Below are 25294 nucleotides of genomic sequence, written 5' to 3' on the forward strand. Positions count from 1 at the left end.
TTAAAAAAAGGAAAGATAATATTTTAAAGTTTTCTTAAAGGTCAATCAATAATTGATTTTAATAATATGATGATTAATTGTAGATAAACTTTTAGGAAAGACAAGCTTTATTTAATTTTCGAAATTAAACCATATACTACGATTTGGCAGAATATTAATATTCTATCTCAAAATAGATTGGAAATTAGTTAGCAGTATAAAAACTTAAGGAATAAAAATTTAATTATTTTAAAATTTTTGGTCTTAAAACAGAATTGTCTTTTAGTATTAAATAGTATATATAATTTTGATATAAACTAAAAGCATTAATAAAAAAAGTTTTTAAAATACCTCAAGCATTTTTTAGCAATGAAAAATACATCATCTAACATACTGGATGTTAATGCATTTTCTTCTATTGTATCCATACTTACAGCCTGGAAATAAAAAAATTTATAATAATACCAAAATGAAATATTGCCATATCTGATTTCTATATAATGCATTAGAATTTCAAATATCATACCTTATGAATAGATTCTCTCATAAAATATTCTTCCATTGTTACATAAGTTCCAAGTAAATCATGCATTAATTTGCTCAGTTCACATTCTTTCAAGAGTTTATTTAAACGAGCAATTTCTTCTAAAATATTTATAATATATATAAGATATATTATATGCAAATCATTGCATAAATAAATAACACAAAATTATTGCTTAAAAATGATATGAAATCAGATATATACCTTCTTTCATTTTTAGATCAGGTGATGATATTTCAATATCTCCCTATAAGATTTAAAATTAGTTAATAATTTTTTAACTATCACTTACTAAACAAACTTTGTGAAAAGAAAATATATTATTATAGAAAGTAATATATATTTCAAATATGTTAGGAAAATTTATAATCAAAATTACAAAACCATCATCTTTTTTTAAAAAAAATTATACTTTTAAAAAGGAAAATATAATTGAAAGCATAAATACCTTATTGGGAATGATTTATAGAAAATATTCATGAAATACAATAAAATATATGATTAACAATTTGATTTGATTTTAATTAATAAATATTATGGTATAAAAATAAACAAGGCAATTTTTTTGCATAAATTATATTTTATCAAAATTATCATGCAATGACAATATTTCCCCCATTTTAAAAGTTAATCATTTTTTCCACTAAAAACATAATTTAACTTATTAATCATACTAATGCTTTGATTATAATCACTCTTCTCAAAATATAATTACAGTAGCTTTAACTGTCCTATATTGATCTAGCTCAGTGAAATACATCACAAGATACACAGAATTGCAAATTCAGTAACTTTCTATGTTTTCAATTTCCAAATGTGGGAAAATTCCCATTTACAATGCATATTATATATATATATATATATATATATATTTAAAACTAATACTAAAATAAAAATTTTAAGCATAATTTTTCAGTTCAAATGAAAATTTTTCTCATTATTTAATACTATTATTAAATATATAAAGAATCAGTCACATATTAATGGCATTAGTTTAATTGTTTATTATTATTATTATTCATTTTGTACTGACCAGTACTCTTCTTCTGATGAATCTCAGATAAAGTTGTGACCTTGTACTCAAAATAGTAATCTCTGCTAGAAGGCTATCCAACTCTTTTGGATCTAATCTTTTATAACAATATGAAAAATTGTGTCACTCAGCATACTAATACATCAATTTGATTTTTTTAAAATCTAATAATTCCAATATAAAAATTACATACCTATCAGTTGTTCTATAAGGAGTTCTGTTCATTTGTTGCAAACTTGATGACTAAAAAAAGTGATAAGAATTTAGAAACAAGAAAGAAATCTAAGAAATATGTCTTACATATGTATATTATTTTTTAATTAAATAGATTTTTAATTGAAAATTCAGATTTTACAACTGCTTGATATAGCAAAATGATTATTTATTTCATTAATAAAAAGCTTAAAATATGTTAAAACAAGACAATTAACAAAGAGGATAAGTTAAATTATATTTTTAATACACTATTCATTTGTTTGAAATGTTATAACATATTTAGTAAAGAAATTACATTTAAACAAATTTGAATAGCAACATATAAAAATATATACATATTATCAAATGAATAATGAAAACTTTTACAAAAAGGTTGAAATTATTTTTATATTTTAGAAAATTCACAGTAAAAAAATAAAGAAAAAAACTCCATTCCATAGGACTAATTTTGAAACAAAATTCAATGAATGGAAAATAATCTTCCAAATAAATAAAGCTAAATGTGCTAATATGAGAGATAAATTTTTTCAATAAACTGAACTTACTGCCATAGACTTATATCATATATAAAAAAGATAAAAATAATATAAAAAAATATTTTTTTTTACTTTCACATTTATGAAAGTATTAAAATCCTAAAAAATTTGAAACTTGAAATTTTGATGAATATTTATATATGTTTCAGAACTTCCTGAATCTATCAAGCACATTGTTAAAAATTATGTCCGTCTATCTGTGAGCATAACTCAAAAATACTTTCAGCTAGAAGAATGAAATTTATTATACTATCACTACTCCAAATTTGTAGATTTCAATCTAACTTTGAATAAGGTATTTCTGAAGAAGAATGTCTGTCTTTCTGTTCCAAAGACAAGTGAACAGGATAACCACAAAATATAAATTATAAAATTTGGCACGATGAGTTAATACCTTAAGTATTTGTATTTATCAAACTCAGAAGCACATCTGTAAAGAGGTCACTGTCGGTTATTGCTTTCACAAGCACTTAAAGACAATAAGTCAAAAACAATATAACCTAAATATATGAAATTAGTTATGAATACAATTATAGTTCTGAATTAAATTTTTTTTGCAATCGATTGAAAAGAGGCATCCAAAATATACATTTGATGTTTTGAATTGTACATTAACATTCCAACAATTAATCATAAAAGATTGCAACCAATAGTCTTCCGCAAACAACTGTCCACCAATGGCATGGAGTTAATAATGGAAAACTATATTACTTAAGAGAATGTACAAGAAAGTTTTGCAGAGACCATTTTCACTGATTAAAGTAAAAACATTAAGAATTTTCCTCATGATTTATGAAAAAAATCATATAATCTGATTTAAGTATTTTTGTTTGTATGCTTAAAAATAAGTTAACAAAGTTGGGAAAATGTCATCTTGTATATGCAAAAGAAAATAAGTATATGAAATACAAATATATATTTAATAATTTTCAATACTTGTACAGACATTTTGAACAACCTTTAATTGTATTATCTTCTAATTTATGGAAGCTCAAAAAATATAGAAATATGAAGAAAATTGAAATTTACTTCTCTTATGTTGCTTTAAAATTCATTCATCATTATCATTTGATAACTTTTTGAAAGTAAAAAAAAAAAAAAAAAAAGTAAAAGATAAATGTAAGCAAATTTTGAAATCATATAAATTCATTTTGGAGTAAATTGAGAGTACAATTAAGCAAATTCCTGAATTTATATCAGGAATATATTAAAATGAATGAAATATTCATTACTTTTTTTTAAAAAAAGAGAGACATTTTTGAGATGTTTAAAAATGCAAATATAAGTAATTTTATTTATTTTTATGAACAATTTTAAGAATTTACCTTTTTAAAAAATTCTCTAGTTACTTTAAACTCATCCAAAACCCGTTTGATTTGCCGGTCACATTCTTTCTGAATCACTTCGATTACAGAAAATAACCTTCCTGGACCTATAAAAAAATGAAAAGAAATTTCTTAAATTCCAGTTCGTTTCTTTTCTTTTTTTATGCTTAGAATTTCAGCTGAAGTAAAAAGTGATGTATGCTCAGTTTAGTCAGAAACGGTGTTTAATAGGGGAGATCAAATCTATTTAATACAAAATTATACCCCGAAAAACATTTGCAGCACTTTGTACACTAAACTTATATGGTAATCAATGAAAGTAAGAAATCAATGGAAATGTTAAGTGAACAGAATGGTATGTATGATTAAGTCTTCCTATGTCAACATGAAACTGTTGAAAAAAACATTATTTATTTCTATTAAATTTAGTATAATTATGGCATAATAATAACTCGAACATTACATAATATAAATTTATAATAATTTTTTTTCTTGAGAAATAAATGTGAAAGAAATAAAGAAAAAAAGTTTTTTTGGGTAATAATGTTAACTTAATTACATCTAATAATTTATATATTGAAATATTTCAAGTTATTGAGAAATGCATTAAGTTGTAACCTAGGAAAAATTAAAAAATTAACTAAAAAGAAAAACAAAGCATGTTAATAAATATGATTAATTAAAATTGCACATGTCATAAGATATGATTGCATAAAAGAACACAGAATCTGAAAATATTAATACCATTGATCAAATTAGTAGTTTGCTTAGAAAGAATTTTAGGATGTAGGAATTACCATAATAGGTCTCCACAAGGGGTTGATGAATTTCTATTATTCGAGCTATTCCCTCAAACAAGAGAGTAGCAATATCTGCATATTTTACAGTCCACCTCTTATCAGAAGGAGAAACACTCTGAGCTGCTTTCAGGTTTTTCTGAGATTTATCAGCAATCTTCCAAAGAATTAAAATGAGATAAACATAAAAATAGAGCAGATATATAAAAATATGATAAACAATTTTAGTAAATATGAAATTTATTGGAATTTTCTGTAAATGCTCTGTTTTTAAGTTTGTAAATTCAAAGCATGAACAAATAAGAGCTAATAAATATAATTCGAAGAAGAAAATATTGGCAGATAAGATATATTCTAGAAAAATAGCAAGGGATGTTTCAAAATCCATTATAAAGTTACTCTTTAACTGAAATGGCAGTAAAGATAATAAATTATTAAATTTTAATTAAAAATAGATTAAATATTGAAAATTAATAAGCTACGAGTTAAAAATATTAATTTTTTTTTCAACTTTTCAAAATAAAAGATATTATAATAATTCATCAATATTTCTATTCAGAATTTTCCAAAATCTCCTTGCTTTAAAAATATATTAAGCCCTTAATAAAAACTTCAACATCAAATATCTAATTTTTTTTTCCCACATGGCTTAAAAACAAATAAATACATAAAAGAATAATAATACATAATTTATGTTTATGTATCAGTGTGGTTTATGTATGCTTATGTATTATTCTTTTAGTTGTGCATGTTCATGTATATTCTATAGTTATACTTTTATCAAGAATGTTTATGTATATTTATGTACTATTCTTTTAGTTAATATGTAAAAGCATAATACATAAACAAGTTAATGCATTCCATCTCTTAATTTTTACTAAATTAATATTACAGACATGAAATCAAAGACTAATGATATATGTTTCACACCATTTAAATATATGACAAAAAAAGTCTCTTAGGCTTACTTTACTTAAGTGTAACAATGAAAATCAAGATATTTATAAATGAAGGGAAAAAATTAATAGAATTTAAAAGTTTTCAACTTTTATGTTTCTAACTTAGGTATGCATTGTTTTTTTTAACTTCAAATTAAATACAAATTGTAAACCTGGAATCAAGGTTATATTGAAAGTATGGCATCAAAACTGTTCTTCTGCTTGAAAGAAGGCAACAATTTTTTCTGAATCAGATTTTCTATAAACCTTATTATTGTCCTTATGTGTTAGAATTTTGGAAGGGAAACTTTTAATATGGTAAGAGGATAGAATTTCATAAACTTGTTTCACCTAACAAATCCATACAAACTTTAGAAACAAAAATAAATTTTGTTCTTGTTGCGCTGAAGTAATGAAATTACGAATGAAGTTGAATGAATGAATGTAATGAATCAATTTGAGTTACTGATGTTACAAAGTTGTAAAGTTTAAAAAAATAGCTATGTTTCTATTAAAGACTATATATTACGAACATTATTTACAAAAAATATAATTTACATTTTGTGGAAATATTTATAATTTTTAAAAATGCTAGTAAATGTAATTTATCAATGACTAAAATTAATGAAATGTAAAATAACGATTACATCAGCAAACAAATACTACAGTGTCACTGAAGAATTATATAATAATCAAAACATATAAAATTATATATAAAATTATGAAATGTAACATATTAGAATTAAAAAAATAATAATAAATGGAGATAAATAGAATTCTGAATATGCCTTATCATTTATAATATGAATATTATATTATTTGCTCATAAATGATGATACATTATTTTTATGATTATACTCATAATAAATATATATATATATATTATTTGCTAATAAATGATTATACACTTTCAAAGAACTATCATCAACTAACATTAGGAAACATTAATTATAAATTATTAGGTTTGGATATTTGATTAAATCATGCAAAGCTATTGTTAAGGAATTTTAACCACATTTTACACAACAACAACAAATAATACAGTTATTTTTAGTGAATAGCTGTGATCATGGGCATGAAGAGTCATATTATAAGGAGAATAAATGTCAAACGGGAAACTCCAAAAATATGAGATTTAAACAATTATGAAGAGAGTAAGATTAATCAAAAACTGAAACTTCTTTTCTGCACCTTCTATTCTTTAATTTTCGAACAGACTTATTACATAATGAAAACATTACTTAAGAGCTTCAATAAATTAAGATAAAAAAAGGGAAGTTTTCAGATTTCAAATAAAGCTTAGATGGTTCAATTTAGAAAAAAGGAATCAAGTTTAATGAATTCATTCATACCTATCAGTATCGTTTCAACAATGGGAGCACAGTTTTATCTCAAGATGGATTTTATAGTTACAGCAAGAACATAGCTTTCACAAACAAGAGCTTGCTTGCTTTGATAGCTTATAGCTTTCATAAACAAGAAAAAAGTAGCATCAAAAATATTTTTACAAACCATCATCTTAAATAAAGTGCCCATATTATTATTCTTACAAAAGAAAATATTTATTCGGGTTTGTATATTCTATAATTATTAATACATTAGCAGCAGGATATTATACATTGTTAGCAAAAATATACAGGTTTAAATATTTTATAAGAGAAAATAGTAGTTTCCAACTAGACAATTCTATGCAATAACTAATATCTTCATTACATACAAAAAAAACAAAAAAACTTATAAATTTACCTGTGAACAAAGATAGGTCGAGAATTTTTTCAAGCCTTCATTATGTTGATTTAGGAGGGGAAATATTTTAAAGAAACGTTCAACAGATGCCACATCTTCATCTCTAACCGCTTCATCGAACTTCCTCATCACAATGGCTTTCAACTGAGTCTCGGCTTCATGCAACTTTTCAAATGCTTCATCTAAACTGCTACCTATTTTACAATTATTTATTTATTATCATTATATTTATTCTAACAAATATATAAAATTGAAGACTTTGTCTAAATATCTAAAAACAATGCATTTATTGATCACTTTTTAAAATGTTTTGTCATATATCTTTAGAATTAAAAAAAAAGGATTTAGTAAAATATAAAGTTTAATAGTTAAATTAATTCTATATCAAATTTTAAATAAACATAGGTTATTCACACCACTTTTCATAATATTCTGATGAATTTGAAAAATTATTAAACAAATTTGATAAAAAAAATATATTGTGTTTTGATCTTAACATCCACTTATTATGTAAGAATTTAGATATCAAGTTATTACACATTTTGAATTAATTAGGTACCTAAAAAATATTTTATACATAGTAGGTATTATAAGTTTAATCCCATAATTTTGCATAAATTTGAATTAATTCAAATTGTGAAAAAAAAAAAAAATTCCTCTGAAGTACACATTTCCAATCACCAAAAGATATTTTCATAAAACTGAGTAAACCTAGGACGAACAGTGTGCCTTATAAAATATTAACATAAAAAACATGCATGCACTTTCATTATATGTAGAGTTAAGAATACATAGCAATGAAATCTAATAAATTTTAATTAATTTACAATCTACAAATAATTTACAAACTACAAGACCAATCTAAATTGTCTGGTATATAATTAATGAAAATTAACGATATATATATATATATATATATGAATATATATATCTATAATGAAATACACATAAATAAGTATAAATTTGTACCTTCATTGCTATCAGCTGCTGATTTCTTTAGAACCGTTTTGTCCAAGCTTAGGAAACGATGAATGTGTGCAGCAGCCTGAAACAATGTTTACAAATAGTTGATCAATAATTTTTTTAATTATTTACTTCCAGATTTGTTACATACTTTTAACTAAGTGAAGCAATCATACATACAGCCTCTATAGAAATTAGGAAATATTTTTAAAGCTAATAAAACAGTTTTCATTGTAAAAATTAAAATGTTTTGCATCTCCTTCTTTAAACTCAAATTTTACATTATACTTTAGATAATAATTCTCATATCTATAAATTAAGCTCCAAGCAGAAATTTCAGAATATTGAAAGGAAAAGGAAATAAAAAGAAAGTTATGCTCTTCATATATTAAAAAGTTAAATTGTAATAGTATTAAATACCATGTTTAATTGTCTATGTTGTGGTGCAACTGTATTTTGTAGGGCACCTGACAAATGTTTAGGCAATGCTCCTTAAATAAACTCATAGTTATTGCTAATTATAAAAGTAGTTCATTTTTTTAAGATGTAAAATAAAGTTTTATATACTATTAGCTGATTTTAAAAGAACTTATTATTTAGAAGGAGTAAGGTAAAGATTTAGTATTCATTTAATATATTTTATATTATTCAATTCTCAAGAATTTGAAGTCAATATAATTATGCGCTTATGTTGTCATTATGATAGATTTGACTGGGATATCCAGTTTGTGAATCCCTTGAATTTTGTTACCAACTATAAATATAGCACTGCTGTTATGATATCAATTTTAACTTTCAAAATAAAGTGTTGAAATGAAAAGAGACAATTTACATTGATGCAAAAATGGATTGGGTAAAATAATCTTTTGAAATTAATCAATTTAAAAAAATCTTGATGTTTCCTGATCAGCAATAAAAAAATTATCATGTTTTCATGAATAAATGTTTTTAATTCATAAATTATAATTACAAATGTTTCCATTGTTACAAAAAATTTAATTCATAAATTAATTCCTTAATGACTCATAATTTTTGCAAATTTTATAGAAAATATTTCAATTTAATTATAAGTAATGATATTTCTTAAATGAAAATATTAATTTATCACATAAAAACACCACAAATATATAAATAAAGCTTCCTTGTGATGAGAGAAACAAGATGAATATATTTCTTAATAGCAGGAAGAAAAACATTAAAATAATTAACCTGTTCATAATCTTCATTTTGAAGAGCTGTTTGTACACCATCAGTACAAAATTTCAGATCTAGAATATCCTCAACTCTTTGCATACATTCTAAAACTCTGCTCTATAGAGGAAGAAAGAAAAAACATTTATAAAGCAAAAATAAGAAAGTATATATATAAGTTAAATGCAAATCTTTTTAAATCGAGACATTAGAGGAAAATTAACTTTGAGCAAAATTTGTTTGAAACTAATTAATTCAAAAATATTGCGATTTCAAGGTCCAAAATGTTACATGTAAATAATTTTATTAATTAAATATTGAATAATACAAGATTAAATTGAAAAAGAAAAATGCAAGTTTTGCAAATATGTATCATTGCTTCTTTACAAAGCAAGAAGGTGGCACAAATTCATGTAAAGGATATGTTACATTTATTTAACGTTAGCACAGAATATATTTCTATTTTCTTTTTCAGATATATACAACCTGTTATCATACTAGATAAAGTAACATATACAAATTCAAACTATTGAACACACTTACTCTGGTGACATCAAGTTGTTTCACTTTACTACTAATATTTTCTGCTAATGCAGAAGTAAAAGCTATCATACCAGAGAGTTGTTGAGCATCTGTATGAGCCAGTTGTAACTGAGGCCTATGTAATTTCAAGTAATAATTAAATTTTAAAATGCACTGTTTAATAGGAAAATTTAAAGAAATCTAAACAAATATATCAAAACTTACATCATTTTCAATAATGAAAGTACTTTATCATCCTGTCGATCATGTTGTTCAATAAAAGAATGTAGTTCAGCATCCAGCTTTTGCTGAAAAATTCATAAAATGTTTTTTCATCATCTAACTTTCTTTAATATCAGAAATTTATAGGTACAATGTTCAGTCAACAAAAAAGTGATATTATTAAGAAAGTTTATTTGCATAACAAAAAGCAATTCTATAAAAGGAATTATTTTCATAATCAGTTAAACATCCTAAAAGCATAAAGAAAAATATTATTAAAAAAATTACAACTGATTAGAAACAATGGGTCAACTGATTATCAAAACATTTGATGAAGAGCATTATTATTAGACTTACCAGATTTTTTATTAAGGAACTTGCCAACTGAATCTTACCAAAAACCAATTTTATACCATTTCATTTGTGAAAGTAATTAATCAATATAAATCATATAAATATATTTTTACTATTTATTTTTTCTTCATTAAATGATTAATTTATCCATCAAAACCAGTAATGCACATCAGAAAATAAACTAATAATCAGAAAAGTAAACCAATATCAAAATCAGAAAAGTAATAATCAAAATCATTTAAACAAAAACTAAAAAAAACTAATATCATAATTATCATATATCAATTTAAACAAAATTAAACTAAAAACAGGGATAATTGACTACAATAATTTCATTAAATCTTTTATAAATACTAAGCAAAGAGGTCACACAGTGAATAATAAATAAAATCTTAGTGCATTCTAATAGATATTTTACTTTAAAAGAGAGAACAAGCTTTAAATTTTTGTAATTTGTTTATAATAGAACATAAATTGTTTTTCTAAATATAATCTAAAATTTATTTAAGAATATTATTTTTCATTAAACATAATTTTTAAATTATTTCAATGCTATTCTGTAAATTAACTTACAACAAAGAAATGAACAGAACAATCTACAAAAAAAAAAAAAAAAAAAAAATGCAGATAATAAAAATTTTACAAACTATCAAGTTAAAGATTCAGTAGAAAAGGGTTTCCCCTTTGCACACATACTAATAGGTTAATGAATGAATTTATTTATTATTATCCTAGATTTGCTACAAATATTTCCTTTAATTTTTCACTTCTACTAACCAGATTTTAATATATAAATTGAGATTTAACCTTTCTGCATTTATTGAAGGATTCTTGAATATATAAGCTTGTCACAAATTATAATTCTGAGACACGCTATTTTAAATTAAAAATCATATATAATGTAAAATGTGTATAATGAATAACATAATTAATAAACAAGTTTTTGTTTTAACACGGGTTATTACATACGATATTCACTGCGTGAATTCAAAACTTAAAATAAGTAAACTAGAAACTAAGCACTAACTGCATTTATTTATATATTATATGTTTTTCCAAACGGTAAGTTGAAAATAACCTCCCTAATGGAAATATATTACTGACCAAATATTATTTAATCAATTACCTCTTTAGCTGCGTAAATCTCATATGCTCGTTTTGCATCTTCAACAGAATTAATTTCTATATTCAAATCAGAAAGTAAAACCTTGGACATAATTCTGAAAATTCACCAAATTTTTACAGTATTAATCAAACCACATACATTTGTTTACAAATATTCGCCAGCGCTGCGGTTCTCCCATTGGCAGATATGAAAATTTAACGACAGCAAACACACTGTGAAAGCGAAACTTCTTTCGGTATGGTATTGACAGTACTGTGCGCGATAAATAATATAGACGATAAAAAAAAGAAACAATAATCTAAAATGATTCATTTACTCGGAGGAAAACATTTATACTTTAAGTTTTCAGTGAAAAATCTTGAATATTTATCTATTTTAGAATTAAGAATTTTATTTAATCTCTTTAGAATTTTTTGACATCCGGTTAGTTATGTGCGATAAATAATTTCCGGTTAATGTGCAAACATTGAATTTTTGCAGCATCTAATGGCAAGCACAAATCTCAAAGCATTACCAAACTGAACTGAACTGTGGTATCTTTATGATGATCCTGATGCCGAATTCTCAAAATACCTGGCTACCGCCAAAATAATCGCCAAGTAGGAAAGTTGAATGCGAATTATCTAAAAGTAGTAATATGTATTGCGGAATAAAAAAACACTGCAGTATGTTTTGCAAATATTTGTAAATGAATTTAATTTTGTACATATGGTGTATCATTTTTAATTAGATATTATATGGTTAGTTTATAAAATCACCTTTTTTTATACTGACTTCATGAACTTTTGTGAATAATACAATAAAAAAAACTCTTTTGAAATGTCTGGTTTAAATTAATGTGGCGATGTCAAAAACCTTCATGTCAATCAAGAAGTTATTTAAAATGTAACCTTTTTCATTAATTTCTTATTAAAGAAGTGTCCCTGTTGAAAAAGTAGCATTTTTATATGTAAATTATAGAATTTTGAAAAAGATTTGTTTAATTTGGAATGTTAATTCTTTTCTGAAACAATTTTTGCAGCTAAGCACGGTGAAGTTAAAAGCATCATTTTTAAATTTAAATAAAGATTATTAAAATATTTGGTCAAATTAGTTTTATTTCATAATTTTTTCTTTCTTTTTAATGACAGTTTTCTTAAGTATATTTCTCTTACAGAAGAGTGAAAGGCCTACTTATGATGTAAAATAGAGTGATATATATTTCTCTTTACAGGTATTTTCTTTTTATTAATATTTATGTTATATAAACATAAGTAATGATGATATGTTATATAAACATAAGTTATATGATTCACTAATGCATTAACTAGGATGTGTTTAAAATAATCTGAATTCATTATTCTACAAATTGTCTATAAATCATTTCTGATCTTTGTATGCTGCATTCACATTTTAGTGAGTTCACTCAATGGTGTTGTGGCAAGAGAGGTATAAATGCAATGGGTACCATTAGAACAAAATATTATAATTATATCATTCTTTAAAATGAAATATCATGAAGGGATAAAAAGATAATGTTATGCCTAGGATATCCTATATACTTACAAATGATGACTGAGGGTAGAAAAATTATATTATGCTCTGGTACTCAGTACCCTTTCTACACCAGTAAATATGCTAAATAATAAATTATTGTAAAATTAAATTATTGTTAAAATTCATCCTGGAAAATAAATTTTCATCTAATTCTCTTTTCTTACTTTAATATTATTATTTCAAAAATGCATGGTTTACTGACCAAATATTTTAAAATCTCATATCTCAAGAAACAAAATTTTGCAATCAGTGGAATAGCACTTAGTTATATATTCTTATATTATGAATTATAAAAAGTTGGATTGTATTTTATGTTTTTTTGTTTTAGTTTTTATCACAAAGAATTGGTCAGTAGCTGGATGATGATTTTGTAATTTATATATATATATATATATATATATATATATATATATATATATATATATATATATATATATATATATATATATATATATATATATATATATATATATATATATATATATATATATAATCATCTTGTTATCCTTTCTTGCATACCCAAGAAATGCTGCCAGCAAATTTTTATGCTTATTGTAATTACAAATCGATAAAAGACAAATTGTGAGATATGATATAATATTAACAGAGGTGATAGCAGAATTTTTGGCAGGAGACAAGACATCTTTGATGTGGGCAAACATTTTTTAAAATTTGGCTTCCAAATAATACACACTAATAAATTCATATTAAAATCAATATAAGTAAGCATTTCAGCTAATTTAATTTTAACAATTAATTATTTGCATTAATTAACTATTTATATAATGTTGGGAATTAAGAACTGTCTGACTAAATCACGAAGAATAATAGATAAAGAAAAACATGGACATAATCTCAAGTAACATGTAACATACTAATACAGGAATTATAACTTTTTTGCATTATTATTTAAATTTTATAACAAAATAAAATAATAGCCAAAACAAGTGAAAATAATTATTAATTTATTGTTAAACTTGACAATTAAATGATACTTTACGCAGATTGAATTAAACTAATTTTAATTAATTGAATATTATATAAAGTGAAATCAAACAATTCATATGTTAAAGAAATTTAAAAATAAAATTTGAATTGTTTATCAAATTATCAATTATAGTTATTTCTGTTATTTTTGATGATAATAATAAACAAATAATTATTTAAAATAAATTTGTTATTTCCCAGTAAAAATGGAGTATCAGTACCAATTTTTTAATATTAAAACTTATTTTGGGGAAGAGATAAATTAAAATATAAAATATTATCGATTGAAATTTCAAAACATGAAAGCTAGAAAAATATAAAATTGCCTTTAGCAATACAACCTTATATAACCTTTAGTTATTATAATTCATTTTGTGTTGCCAACTCCCTCCCTCCACTCAGAAAAAGTTACCTAGTGTGCTTAGAGTATTCGAATCTAAGCATTGTACAATACTCATTTTTTAAAATTATTTGTTATACCCAAGAACTTAAAAATTGGTAATTATTGACTTTTGGTTCATTTGACACACTAGTGATTTTTTTAAACAGAGATGAAAATTTTCAAAACCATAAAAAAAGCATCTTTGTATATTTCTTTTTTGAGAAGTAATTAGCACTTTAAATCTTTATCGTTGTATTAGTATTTTGCATGAAATCTTTTATTAATATTATTTTACATAGTTAAAAGAAATTTAAATTAAAAATTAATTCAAAAATTTGAATTTATAAAATTTTTATTCTGAGATAAATTTATACAAAAAGAAAAGAAAAAAAGGGGGAAAAAAGGAAAGAAAGAAAAGGGGAAAAAGAAATCTATTTGTGAAAAAAATCTCTTTTCTTTTAAATGTGAAGGTTTATTTTCAAGAACTTTTCCCTTAGAGCTACCACAAGTTTAAATGTTCGCAAAGTTCAGTATTTTTTGTTCACTTTTTTAGTAGGTATAAGTATTTTAACATTTATTATTATTATTATTATTTAATCACCATTTTAACAAAATGCGTTTATCTATATGCCGTTAAAAAGCATTCGCAATAAAATAGCTTTTGTAGTAAGGCAGTTGCAAAAATCACATTCCGGTTTCATACTTTAAATGATGTTTAATATGATATCTGAAAAATTTTAGTATATATTCATTTAAGTAGTGCACTTTTGGGTATATTTTTCAATAGTCTACCAATATCATATATAGTTACTTTTTGTTACGAAATTGCAAATGGTAATATTTTATTTGTGAAATAATAGTATCTGAATGATTTAAATTGAAAATATATATATATATCGCAGATTTAAGTAAATCCAATTATGTTTATATTTAAATCCTATTATTTGACTGAAACAAAGCATTTATCTCAGTAAACCTAGATAGCAAGAGAAGAGTGATAACAGCTGTCCATGTTTTTACTTTGAGTTTGACCATTAACCATACAAGGAATTATCGTAAAAAAATAAAATATAATTAGAAAATTTAAAAAAATTATTACTGCAAAAAAGAAACGAATGGAAATAAAATGTCTCTCTCTCTCTCTCTCTCTCTCTCTTTTTTTTTTTTTTTTTCCTTCTTCTTCTTCTTCTTCTTTTTTTTTTTTCTTTTTTTTTAAATATCCAGTATAATTTGAATTTGGGGGTAAAAAATCTGAAGCTACCCATGCATTCGTGGCATCATTCTAATATCCTAGTCTTTTATAATATTGATATGAATCTGTAATTTTGCTTCTCAGCACAGTTAATTCCATCGGAGGAAAAACAGTTTTACGGTCATCTCTATTGGATGCTGATCAGATGCCGGATCAATGACCCCCTGGCTTGGCAACCATTTGGCAACTTAGCGACATAATGAATGATACTAGAATGTTCAGGAATTTTAGCGATAGGACCAATAGAAGACGAGTTACGCATGGTTTTTCGAGAACCATCTGTGCATTGCTCCGGAAGCAATAAAAGGTCGTCAGCCCAAGCCGAAGTCAGTCGTATAGTGAATGTGTGTCGAATAAACGAATTCGTTGAATCAGTCCAGAGAAGCCCTAGCATTGAGTAGAGCTCTGGCGATTGGTGAATTGAGAATTGAGTCGTGCGCTACGTCTCGGAGTTTAGTCTTGAGGGAGCATCGATTCATGTGCTGAGTAACCAGTCGTATAGTAGCGAATCAGCAGTTAAATACAGCCAAAGCGAGGAGACAGTGGAGAATAACAGGCGTTTGGTGAGATCTTAATGAATAGCTATGCGCATTCTCTCTTCCAGCCGAGTTCTGTCTGGCTGCTTTGTGTGCTGTTGTGGTTGTTTACTACTTGTGGGCTGCTGCTTGTTGTAAGTGCTGCTGTGCATTGCTTTTGTGTTTTGTCTTATATTTCTTCGTGTTAATAAACGTCGTTATTTGTCATTGTGGCCTGTTGACTATGTTGCACCATACATTAACTATAGACGAATCCACAGCAATTTGAGTTTAGCCGAATTTTTTTGATTTCCGTAACAATACTGATATACTGTCATTTATCCTAAACAGTTCCACCGATAAGGGATCAAAATAGTTGATAAAAATAATAATTCATACAAATTTTCAACTGTCAGATTTTTATGTTGGTTTCTTAGCTGATTGAATAAAAATTGGCAAAACGCGATTCTGATTCACTTGTCGCCATATCATTTATCTGCTAAATGAAGTACAAACTAAATTACAAGCCTAATGGACTGTTACTGAATCAGATGTTCACCGTTCTGTAAAACAAATTATCATTAATCTACTGATCAAATTCGAACAAAATTCACTTAGTTATTCTGTTTACAATATAATAAATTTTCGATAGATTATAAATTGTCAAGATTTTGATATCCAATTTCCTACATCTGCCTTCGGAAATAATGATTATTTTTGGCGATTCTGCAGACAACTGTTATTAACTGGGTCGTCAAATGCGGACAAAATTCGTTTATTTTGACAGCTTCATATGTATTCATTTAAATTATCAGGATTTTTGACAACCACTATCTTTTTCTCCTCCCTTCCTACTCCTATGATTTTTGCTGAAGAAACTATTAAATTCTCGTTGACGAGGTGTCAAGCTGTCATAGACAGGTTTATAATTTCTCCACCCTTTGTGTTGCCGTTCCTGGATATAAAATTTATTGTGAAAAAATTACCGATACATTTTGAGCAATTTAATTCAGAGAAAAGTGTATATTATCTCAGAATCATATTAGGAAGAATAGAATTGGACCCAAACAATTTTAAATCTTTATATATATATATATATATATATATAACAGATTTCAAGAATTAATTTTTAAAATCTCTGGAAAGAAAAAAAAATTATCATAAAATGTTGACAGTGTTTAAAGAAAGAGTTAAAAAAATTAATTAAACATTACAGTGGCTTCTTGGAAGCAAGTAAATGTATTATTTGAAATATATTTATATTATTTCTTAATAGGGATGACAACATTATATATGAAATGCTTTCTTCCATAGATTGGAACGTCATTTTTAATTAATAATAAAATGCACAATTTCATTAATTGCTTAATTAATAAAAATTAGTTATTTAACTGAAACCATTACTAAAACTTTCCTCATGTTTCATAGCATTTATATATAAGATTTGAAGAAAAATTGTTTGTTAGAATCTAGCATACAAAATATTTATGAATTTCACTTTTACTTATATAGATTTGTACTTAAGAAAATCCATAACTGGGAAATATGTGCAGTAAAGACTTAAATGATCAACAAAGCTTACAGTCTCAACAACTGATTGATACTGATGAAAAACTACATGCTCCCAGCATAAGCAGCAGAGCTTTTAGTCAGCTAAAGATTTTAAACGATCATCTACAAACTCATGCAAAGCCATATAAGTGTGACATATGTGCCAGAATTTTTTCTCTGAAGAAATATTTAAAAAAGCATTTAATAAAACATACTGAAACCTTACCAAAAGAGAAAACACATATCTGTGAGTTCTGTGGTAAAGCTTTTTTTCAGAAAGGAAATTTAATGATGCATTTGCAGACGCATACGTTAGAGAAGCCATACGTCTGTGATTTTTGCAACAAGCCATTTTCACGACAAGACAATTTAAATAGACATTTTCGGACGCATACAAAAGAGAAACCATTCACCTGTGACATGTGCAATAAATTATTTTCTAATCAAGGGAATTTAAAGAAACATTTAGTGATTCATACCTTGGAAAAACCATATGCCTGCGATGTATGCAGTAGAGCATTTTCATATCAGGCTAGCTTACGGAGACATTTAGTGACACATACGAAAAAGAAATTATACTTGTGCAACCTGTGCGACAAAAAATTTTCGGATAGAATTTATTTAAAGAAACATTTGCTGACGCATGCAAAGGAGAAACTGTTTGCTTGTGACTTGTGCAATAAATCTTTCAGTCAACGGTCGTATCTAAAGAGACATTTGTCAACACATACGAGACAGAAATTGTATGTTTGTGATATATGCCGTGAAGTGTTTTCCGAGCACCAACTTTTAAAGAGACATTTAGTGATGCATGCAAATGGGAAGCCAGATGATGATATGCTCTATAAAACATTTCTAGACAGACGTAATTTAAGGACTTACTCACGTAAAGAAAAACTTGTGCACGACAAAGCATCTGCTGTTTCTCAAAATTTTGATTCATTAACAGATTCCTTGAAAGAAGGAACAATACAATAATTTTACTTCTCTACTACAATATTATAAAAACAAATGTGTAAATGGATGAAATTTACTAAGTGGTCTTAATATCCAAATTATTAATTTAATAATAAATTTTGGATAATGATGACAAAAAATCTGTCCATCCATGTACATAATTTTTTTTTAAATTTAAAATGCATTATTTCTTCTCTAAAATTTTGAAAATTGTATTTTTTTAAATATTTATTGTATTGATTTGGAGAGTTAAATTAGGCTATATGAGCATCAGAAATATTTGTTAATTATTTGTACAGAGTGTACTTTTGAATGTCACGTGAATCATAGTGGCATATATATATATATATATATATATATATATATATATATATATATATATATATATATATATATAATTTTGTTTGTTTATTTTTTTATTTTATTATAAACTTTTACTTAATTCTTGTATGTCTGTAAATCATTAATTCTTCTCATAAATAGTTTCTTGTGATTGTTTTTTTTTTCAAGGAATTAATATGAATGTTTTAGTATTTGGAACTTAACTTCGTGTCACTTTTATTTATTTACTATATGAGCATCAGAAATATTTGTTAATTATTTATACGGAGTGCAATTTTGAATGTCACGCGAGTCATAATGGCAATCAGCATATTTATTCTATTACATACAGAATTTTGGAAAATTATGTGTATATCTATTTTGTTTGTTTAATTTTCATTCTGCAATAAATTTTTACTTAACTCTTGTATATATGTAAACTTTTAATTCTCCTCATAATTAGTTTTTTGATTTTTTTTCTAAGGGTTAATATCAGTGTTTTGGTATTTGGAACTTAATTTCCCATTCCTTTTATTTATTTATTTTCTAATTATATCGTATTACTGCAAACTTCAAAAAAAAAGATTTTGTTAAACTTCTGACTGCCAAAAAAAAAAAAAAAAAAATCCAGATTTTCTTGAATTTTACCAAAAGAAAAGGACAATTTAAAAAATTATCTATGTCTGTAAATACAATTACTTAGAATTGGAACAGCTAGATAAATTTAATGCAATTTATAGATTTTTCATGAAAATCATAATACTGTATTAAACATTGGATGAAATTTGTCCAAATGAAATCTATACTCATCTGTATGTGAGTACGTTTAGTAAAACTGCAAGAGTTGTCTCCCTTCAACTTTTTCATATACTTTGACGATACAGTGCAGCCACTTCAGTTCTCCTAATAAGATCTTTTATTCCCTTTTTAGGGAATTAATACTTTTGTATTACGAAGGATGAAAGGGAAGTAGCTAAGCCTCGGAGGTTACGGCACAATCAATTACAGGTGTGTTTTTCTTCTCATTTCATGTCAGACATATACTGATACATTATACCGGGTTTTTTACTTTGAAGTATAATGGAAGGCAATGCTTTTTTGATCTACTGAAATCAATATTTGATTTAGTCCTTAAATTCTGGCTGTCCCTCGAAAGATAGTGGCCGTTTTTTTCCTTGCCTATTCTTCGGTTGTTTTATTTATTCAATGATTTGTCTCCCTTCAACTTTTTCATATACTTTGACGATACAGTGCAGCCACTTCAGTTCTCCTAATAAGATCTTTTATTCCCTTTTTAGGGAATTAATACTTTTGTATTACGAAGGATGAAAGGGAAGTAGCTAAGCCTCGGAGGTTACGGCACAATCAATTACAGGTGTGTTTTTCTTCTCATTTCATGTCAGACATATACTGATACATTATACCGGGTTTTTTACTTTGAAGTATAATGGAAGGCAATGCTTTTTTGATCTACTGAAATCAATATTTGATTTAGTCCTTAAATTCTGGCTGTCCCTCGAAAGATAGTGGCCGTTTTTTTCCTTGCCTATTCTTCGGTTGTTTTATTTATTCAATGATTTGTCTCCCTTCAACTTTTTCATATACTTTGACGATACAGTGCAGCCACTTCAGTTCTCCTAATAAGATCTTTTATTCCCTTTTTAGGGAATTAATACTTTTGTATTACGAAGGATGAAAGGGAAGTAGCTAAGCCTCGGAGGTTACGGCACAATCAATTACAGGTGTGTTTTTCTTCTCATTTCATGTCAGACATATACTGATACATTATACCGGGTTTTTTACTTTGAAGTATAATGGAAGGCAATGCTTTTTTGATCTACTGAAATCAATATTTGATTTAGTCCTTAAATTCTGGCTGTCCCTCGAAAGATAGTGGCCGTTTTTTTCCTTGCCTATTCTTCGGTTGTTTTATTTATTCAATGATTTGTCTCCCTTCAACTTTTTCATATACTTTGACGATACAGTGCAGCCACTTCAGTTCTCCTAATAAGATCTTTTATTCCCTTTTTAGGGAATTAATACTTTTGTATTACGAAGGATGAAAGGGAAGTAGCTAAGCCTCGGAGGTTACGGCACAATCAATTACAGGTGTGTTTTTCTTCTCATTTCATGTCAGACATATACTGATACATTATACCGGGTTTTTTACTTTGAAGTATAATGGAAGGCAATGCTTTTTTGATCTACTGAAATCAATATTTGATTTAGTCCTTAAATTCTGGCTGTCCCTCGAAAGATAGTGGCCGTTTTTTTCCTTGCCTATTCTTCGGTTGTTTTATTTATTCAATGATTTGTCTCCCTTCAACTTTTTCATATACTTTGACGATACAGTGCAGCCACTTCAGTTCTCCTAATAAGATCTTTTATTCCCTTTTTAGGGAATTAATACTTTTGTATTACGAAGGATGAAAGGGAAGTAGCTAAGCCTCGGAGGTTACGGCACAATCAATTACAGGTGTGTTTTTCTTCTCATTTCATGTCAGACATATACTGATACATTATACCGGGTTTTTTACTTTGAAGTATAATGGAAGGCAATGCTTTTTTGATCTACTGAAATCAATATTTGATTTAGTCCTTAAATTCTGGCTGTCCCTCGAAAGATAGTGGCCGTTTTTTTCCTTGCCTATTCTTCGGTTGTTTTATTTATTCAATGATTTGTCTCCCTTCAACTTTTTCATATACTTTGACGATACAGTGCAGCCACTTCAGTTCTCCTAATAAGATCTTTTATTCCCTTTTTAGGGAATTAATACTTTTGTATTACGAAGGATGAAAGGGAAGTAGCTAAGCCTCGGAGGTTACGGCACAATCAATTACAGGTGTGTTTTTCTTCTCATTTCATGTCAGACATATACTGATACATTATACCGGGTTTTTTACTTTGAAGTATAATGGAAGGCAATGCTTTTTTGATCTACTGAAATCAATATTTGATTTAGTCCTTAAATTCTGGCTGTCCCTCGAAAGATAGTGGCCGTTTTTTTCCTTGCCTATTCTTCGGTTGTTTTATTTATTCAATGATTTGTCTCCCTTCAACTTTTTCATATACTTTGACGATACAGTGCAGCCACTTCAGTTCTCCTAATAAGATCTTTTATTCCCTTTTTAGGGAATTAATACTTTTGTATTACGAAGGATGAAAGGGAAGTAGCTAAGCCTCGGAGGTTACGGCACAATCAATTACAGGTGTGTTTTTCTTCTCATTTCATGTCAGACATATACTGATACATTATACCGGGTTTTTTACTTTGAAGTATAATGGAAGGCAATGCTTTTTTGATCTACTGAAATCAATATTTGATTTAGTCCTTAAATTCTGGCTGTCCCTCGAAAGATAGTGGCCGTTTTTTTCCTTGCCTATTCTTCGGTTGTTTTATTTATTCAATGATTTGTCTCCCTTCAACTTTTTCATATACTTTGACGATACAGTGCAGCCACTTCAGTTCTCCTAATAAGATCTTTTATTCCCTTTTTAGGGAATTAATACTTTTGTATTACGAAGGATGAAAGGGAAGTAGCTAAGCCTCGGAGGTTACGGCACAATCAATTACAGGTGTGTTTTTCTTCTCATTTCATGTCAGACATATACTGATACATTATACCGGGTTTTTTACTTTGAAGTATAATGGAAGGCAATGCTTTTTTGATCTACTGAAATCAATATTTGATTTAGTCCTTAAATTCTGGCTGTCCCTCGAAAGATAGTGGCCGTTTTTTTCCTTGCCTATTCTTCGGTTGTTTTATTTATTCAATGATTTGTCTCCCTTCAACTTTTTCATATACTTTGACGATACAGTGCAGCCACTTCAGTTCTCCTAATAAGATCTTTTATTCCCTTTTTAGGGAATTAATACTTTTGTATTACGAAGGATGAAAGGGAAGTAGCTAAGCCTCGGAGGTTACGGCACAATCAATTACAGGTGTGTTTTTCTTCTCATTTCATGTCAGACATATACTGATACATTATACCGGGTTTTTTACTTTGAAGTATAATGGAAGGCAATGCTTTTTTGATCTACTGAAATCAATATTTGATTTAGTCCTTAAATTCTGGCTGTCCCTCGAAAGATAGTGGCCGTTTTTTTCCTTGCCTATTCTTCGGTTGTTTTATTTATTCAATGATTTTACCTAATTATTTATCAAGGATATTTAGAATGGAAGATGTTTGCTTTTGTTCAGTATTATAGACACTATAAATGTGTATGCCTAGAAACACGGATTGGGTCGTTTTGACCGCTGAAAAAAAGTGTCAGATTATGAGGCGCTTTCTGTTGTACTTTAAGTTTACTGATGCACTACTTGTCTTTAATTTCATGCGCATATGAAATTAAAGGCAAATAATGCATTCGAATATGATTTGGTTAAAAGGATCATAAATAAATAGAAATAGGAAAGGGAACTGGCTGGTCACCTACAATTCTTTCTGTTCACATTTTTTAATTATTGTGTTTACATGTAAACAGGCAAATATATTTGCTTCTTTTAAATTCCGTCTCAAATTTGATGAAAATTTGAAATTTCGTGTTAAGACCGTTTACCAAATTTCATACATCTAGCTTAAAACGTTTTTGAGTTACCGTGTTCATAGATAGGCATTATTCCAAAGACTTGTTTTCCAGACTTACAGGTCTGAACGCTTTGAAATTTATGAATATCTCAGCGCAGGTTGACGGTTGCAATAATTTCGTTATATATATAATAAATACTAAGTGAACTAGGTGAGTAAATGTTATTTTTTCTATCTATCTGCAAATCTAGAAACAAGTTAACACATCGCCTTCTAAACACAGAAGGTTTTGACACGGATCTTCGCCGTCACTAAGAGTTCGAATTTTTTGGCTCAAGATTGACTTGCCGTTATCAGATATCTGATGTCTCCAAGCAGAGCATCAAGGCAGCCTTCTTTATTTTTGATTAACTTAACTGTTGATCTGCCATGGCAAACCAATCAAACGGCAAAGAAATAAAGCTATAAGTCACGTCGAACATTAGTACCATGACTTTCTTTATTTTTAGTTAACCTAAATGTTGATCTATCTTTTCGTATATGTATGAAAATAATAACTCGAAAACAGAAGCTAAATGAATGAATTTAGTTTTAACAATAAAATAGTAAATTTGTGCCAAGTTTTGGATCCAACTTGCCAACGAGAAGAAGTATACTATATTATTTTTGTTATATGATGAAGCTAAATACGAAATTCAAGGTGTTATAGAAGTAGCCGTGAAAACATTGTCGCTGATTCCAATTATTTCTAATGAATTTTCCTTTCACCAATAAATTTTGAATGATCTATTTATATAAAGATGAATAGATGTTTGTAAGCCTTTTACACAAATTTTCAGACCCTCCCCCTCTCCCGTCTTAATGAAATTAGCATGCATGTTCTTCAAGACAAGAGGAAGATCACTGCCAACTTTTATTAAAACTCAAACCAACAGGAGTGGTTTTTCCAAAACCTTCTCGCATACTCTGTAATAAACTTTTTATTCCAGAGAATGCTTTGCATGACATCGACGTACAAAAGTTACGAAATATTGACCTTTGGCGGGAATTTGGAATTTTTACTGAATCTATTGTGCAATTCTCGGCGAATTTTTTGGCGATTAATCCCTGCAATGCAGTTAATAGTATCTTAGAAATAGAATTTGTATTTTAGACACGCTGTTTTTGTTGTTGTTTATAATGGTACTTGCCATGGACAAGCTCGCTGACGAAGTCAGCGATTTTAAGCCAAGGGAGCGTCTCTTGTTTTTTAGTAACGCCAAATAGGGCCAAGAGTACGTCTTAGCTACTCATGCATCACATTCGCTTGCACAACACCTTTTTACAGGGGGGCACATTCACGCATCTCACAGATAGAACAGTTGAAAAACAACCATGCCCTAACCCGGACTCGAACCCAGGACGCCCAGATCACGGGGAAGACGTGCTACCCCTATGCCAGGACGCCGGCACGTTGTTTTTAATCGATTGAAATAGATTTGACACAAAATTGTACCTGTAGTCACAAAATCAGATACCTAATTTGACATATTTAAATCATTGTGTTTTTGAATTATCGTCTTATTATGTTTCCGAAAATACAGACCGACAGACAGTCAACCCTTTGTTGGCATTGGCAAAAAATTTGACAGGAATTGACTATTTATCTACTGTTATATATCCAGCTCTCTTAATTTTGTAATTATCGTGTTAACTTATTTTCTGACAGACGAACTTCTTCTGAACAAATTTTGCAAATTTGGTGTAAAGACCATATATTAAATTTCAGAG

At 27.0% G+C, this 25294-nt stretch overlaps 2 protein-coding genes across 5 annotated transcripts in view; one reads left to right on the forward strand and one right to left on the reverse strand.

The window, feature by feature from the left end:
• LOC129988476 (conserved oligomeric Golgi complex subunit 4-like) overlaps positions 1 to 18318 on the reverse strand; it is a 29044-nt gene extending 10726 nt beyond the window's left edge. Inside the window, exons 1-13 of one of the 2 annotated variants that reach the window (XM_056096710.1) lie at positions 18195 to 18318; positions 10016 to 10098; positions 9812 to 9926; positions 9287 to 9388; positions 8084 to 8159; positions 7115 to 7308; positions 4431 to 4587; positions 3634 to 3740; positions 1750 to 1799; positions 1557 to 1653; positions 728 to 770; positions 506 to 624; positions 331 to 416 (exon numbers count right to left, since the gene is read on the reverse strand). In XM_056096710.1, the coding sequence (XP_055952685.1) occupies positions 331 to 416; positions 506 to 624; positions 728 to 770; positions 1557 to 1653; positions 1750 to 1799; positions 3634 to 3740; positions 4431 to 4587; positions 7115 to 7308; positions 8084 to 8159; positions 9287 to 9388; positions 9812 to 9926; positions 10016 to 10020 (1151 nt within the window). In that variant the 5' untranslated portion in view covers positions 10021 to 10098; positions 18195 to 18318. Of the gene's footprint in view, positions 1 to 330; positions 417 to 505; positions 625 to 727; positions 771 to 1556; positions 1654 to 1749; positions 1800 to 3633; positions 3741 to 4430; positions 4588 to 7114; positions 7309 to 8083; positions 8160 to 9286; positions 9389 to 9811; positions 9927 to 10015; positions 10099 to 11492; positions 11719 to 18194 lie in introns of those variants that run through there. The other variant, XM_056096709.1, reaches the window with a different exon arrangement.
• On the forward strand, positions 11808 to 18922 carry LOC129988477 (gastrula zinc finger protein XlCGF7.1-like). Of its 3 annotated transcripts, none has more exons than XM_056096711.1 (3): positions 11808 to 12232; positions 12649 to 12705; positions 17677 to 18922. In XM_056096711.1, the coding sequence occupies exon 3, from the start codon at positions 17710 to 17712 to the stop codon at positions 18691 to 18693; it is 984 nt and encodes a 327-aa protein (XP_055952686.1). In that variant the 5' UTR covers positions 11808 to 12232; positions 12649 to 12705; positions 17677 to 17709; the 3' UTR covers positions 18694 to 18922. The 3 variants fall into 3 exon arrangements, with proteins under 3 accessions (XP_055952686.1, XP_055952687.1, XP_055952688.1); XM_056096712.1 differs by having other exon boundaries at positions 11808 to 12157; XM_056096713.1 differs by having other exon boundaries at positions 11808 to 12091.
• Positions 18923 to 25294: the final 6372 nt, after the last annotated feature.

Source organism: Argiope bruennichi, chromosome 10 (assembly GCF_947563725.1).
Source record: "Argiope bruennichi chromosome 10, qqArgBrue1.1, whole genome shotgun sequence".
NCBI lineage: Eukaryota > Metazoa > Arthropoda > Arachnida > Araneae > Araneidae > Argiope > Argiope bruennichi.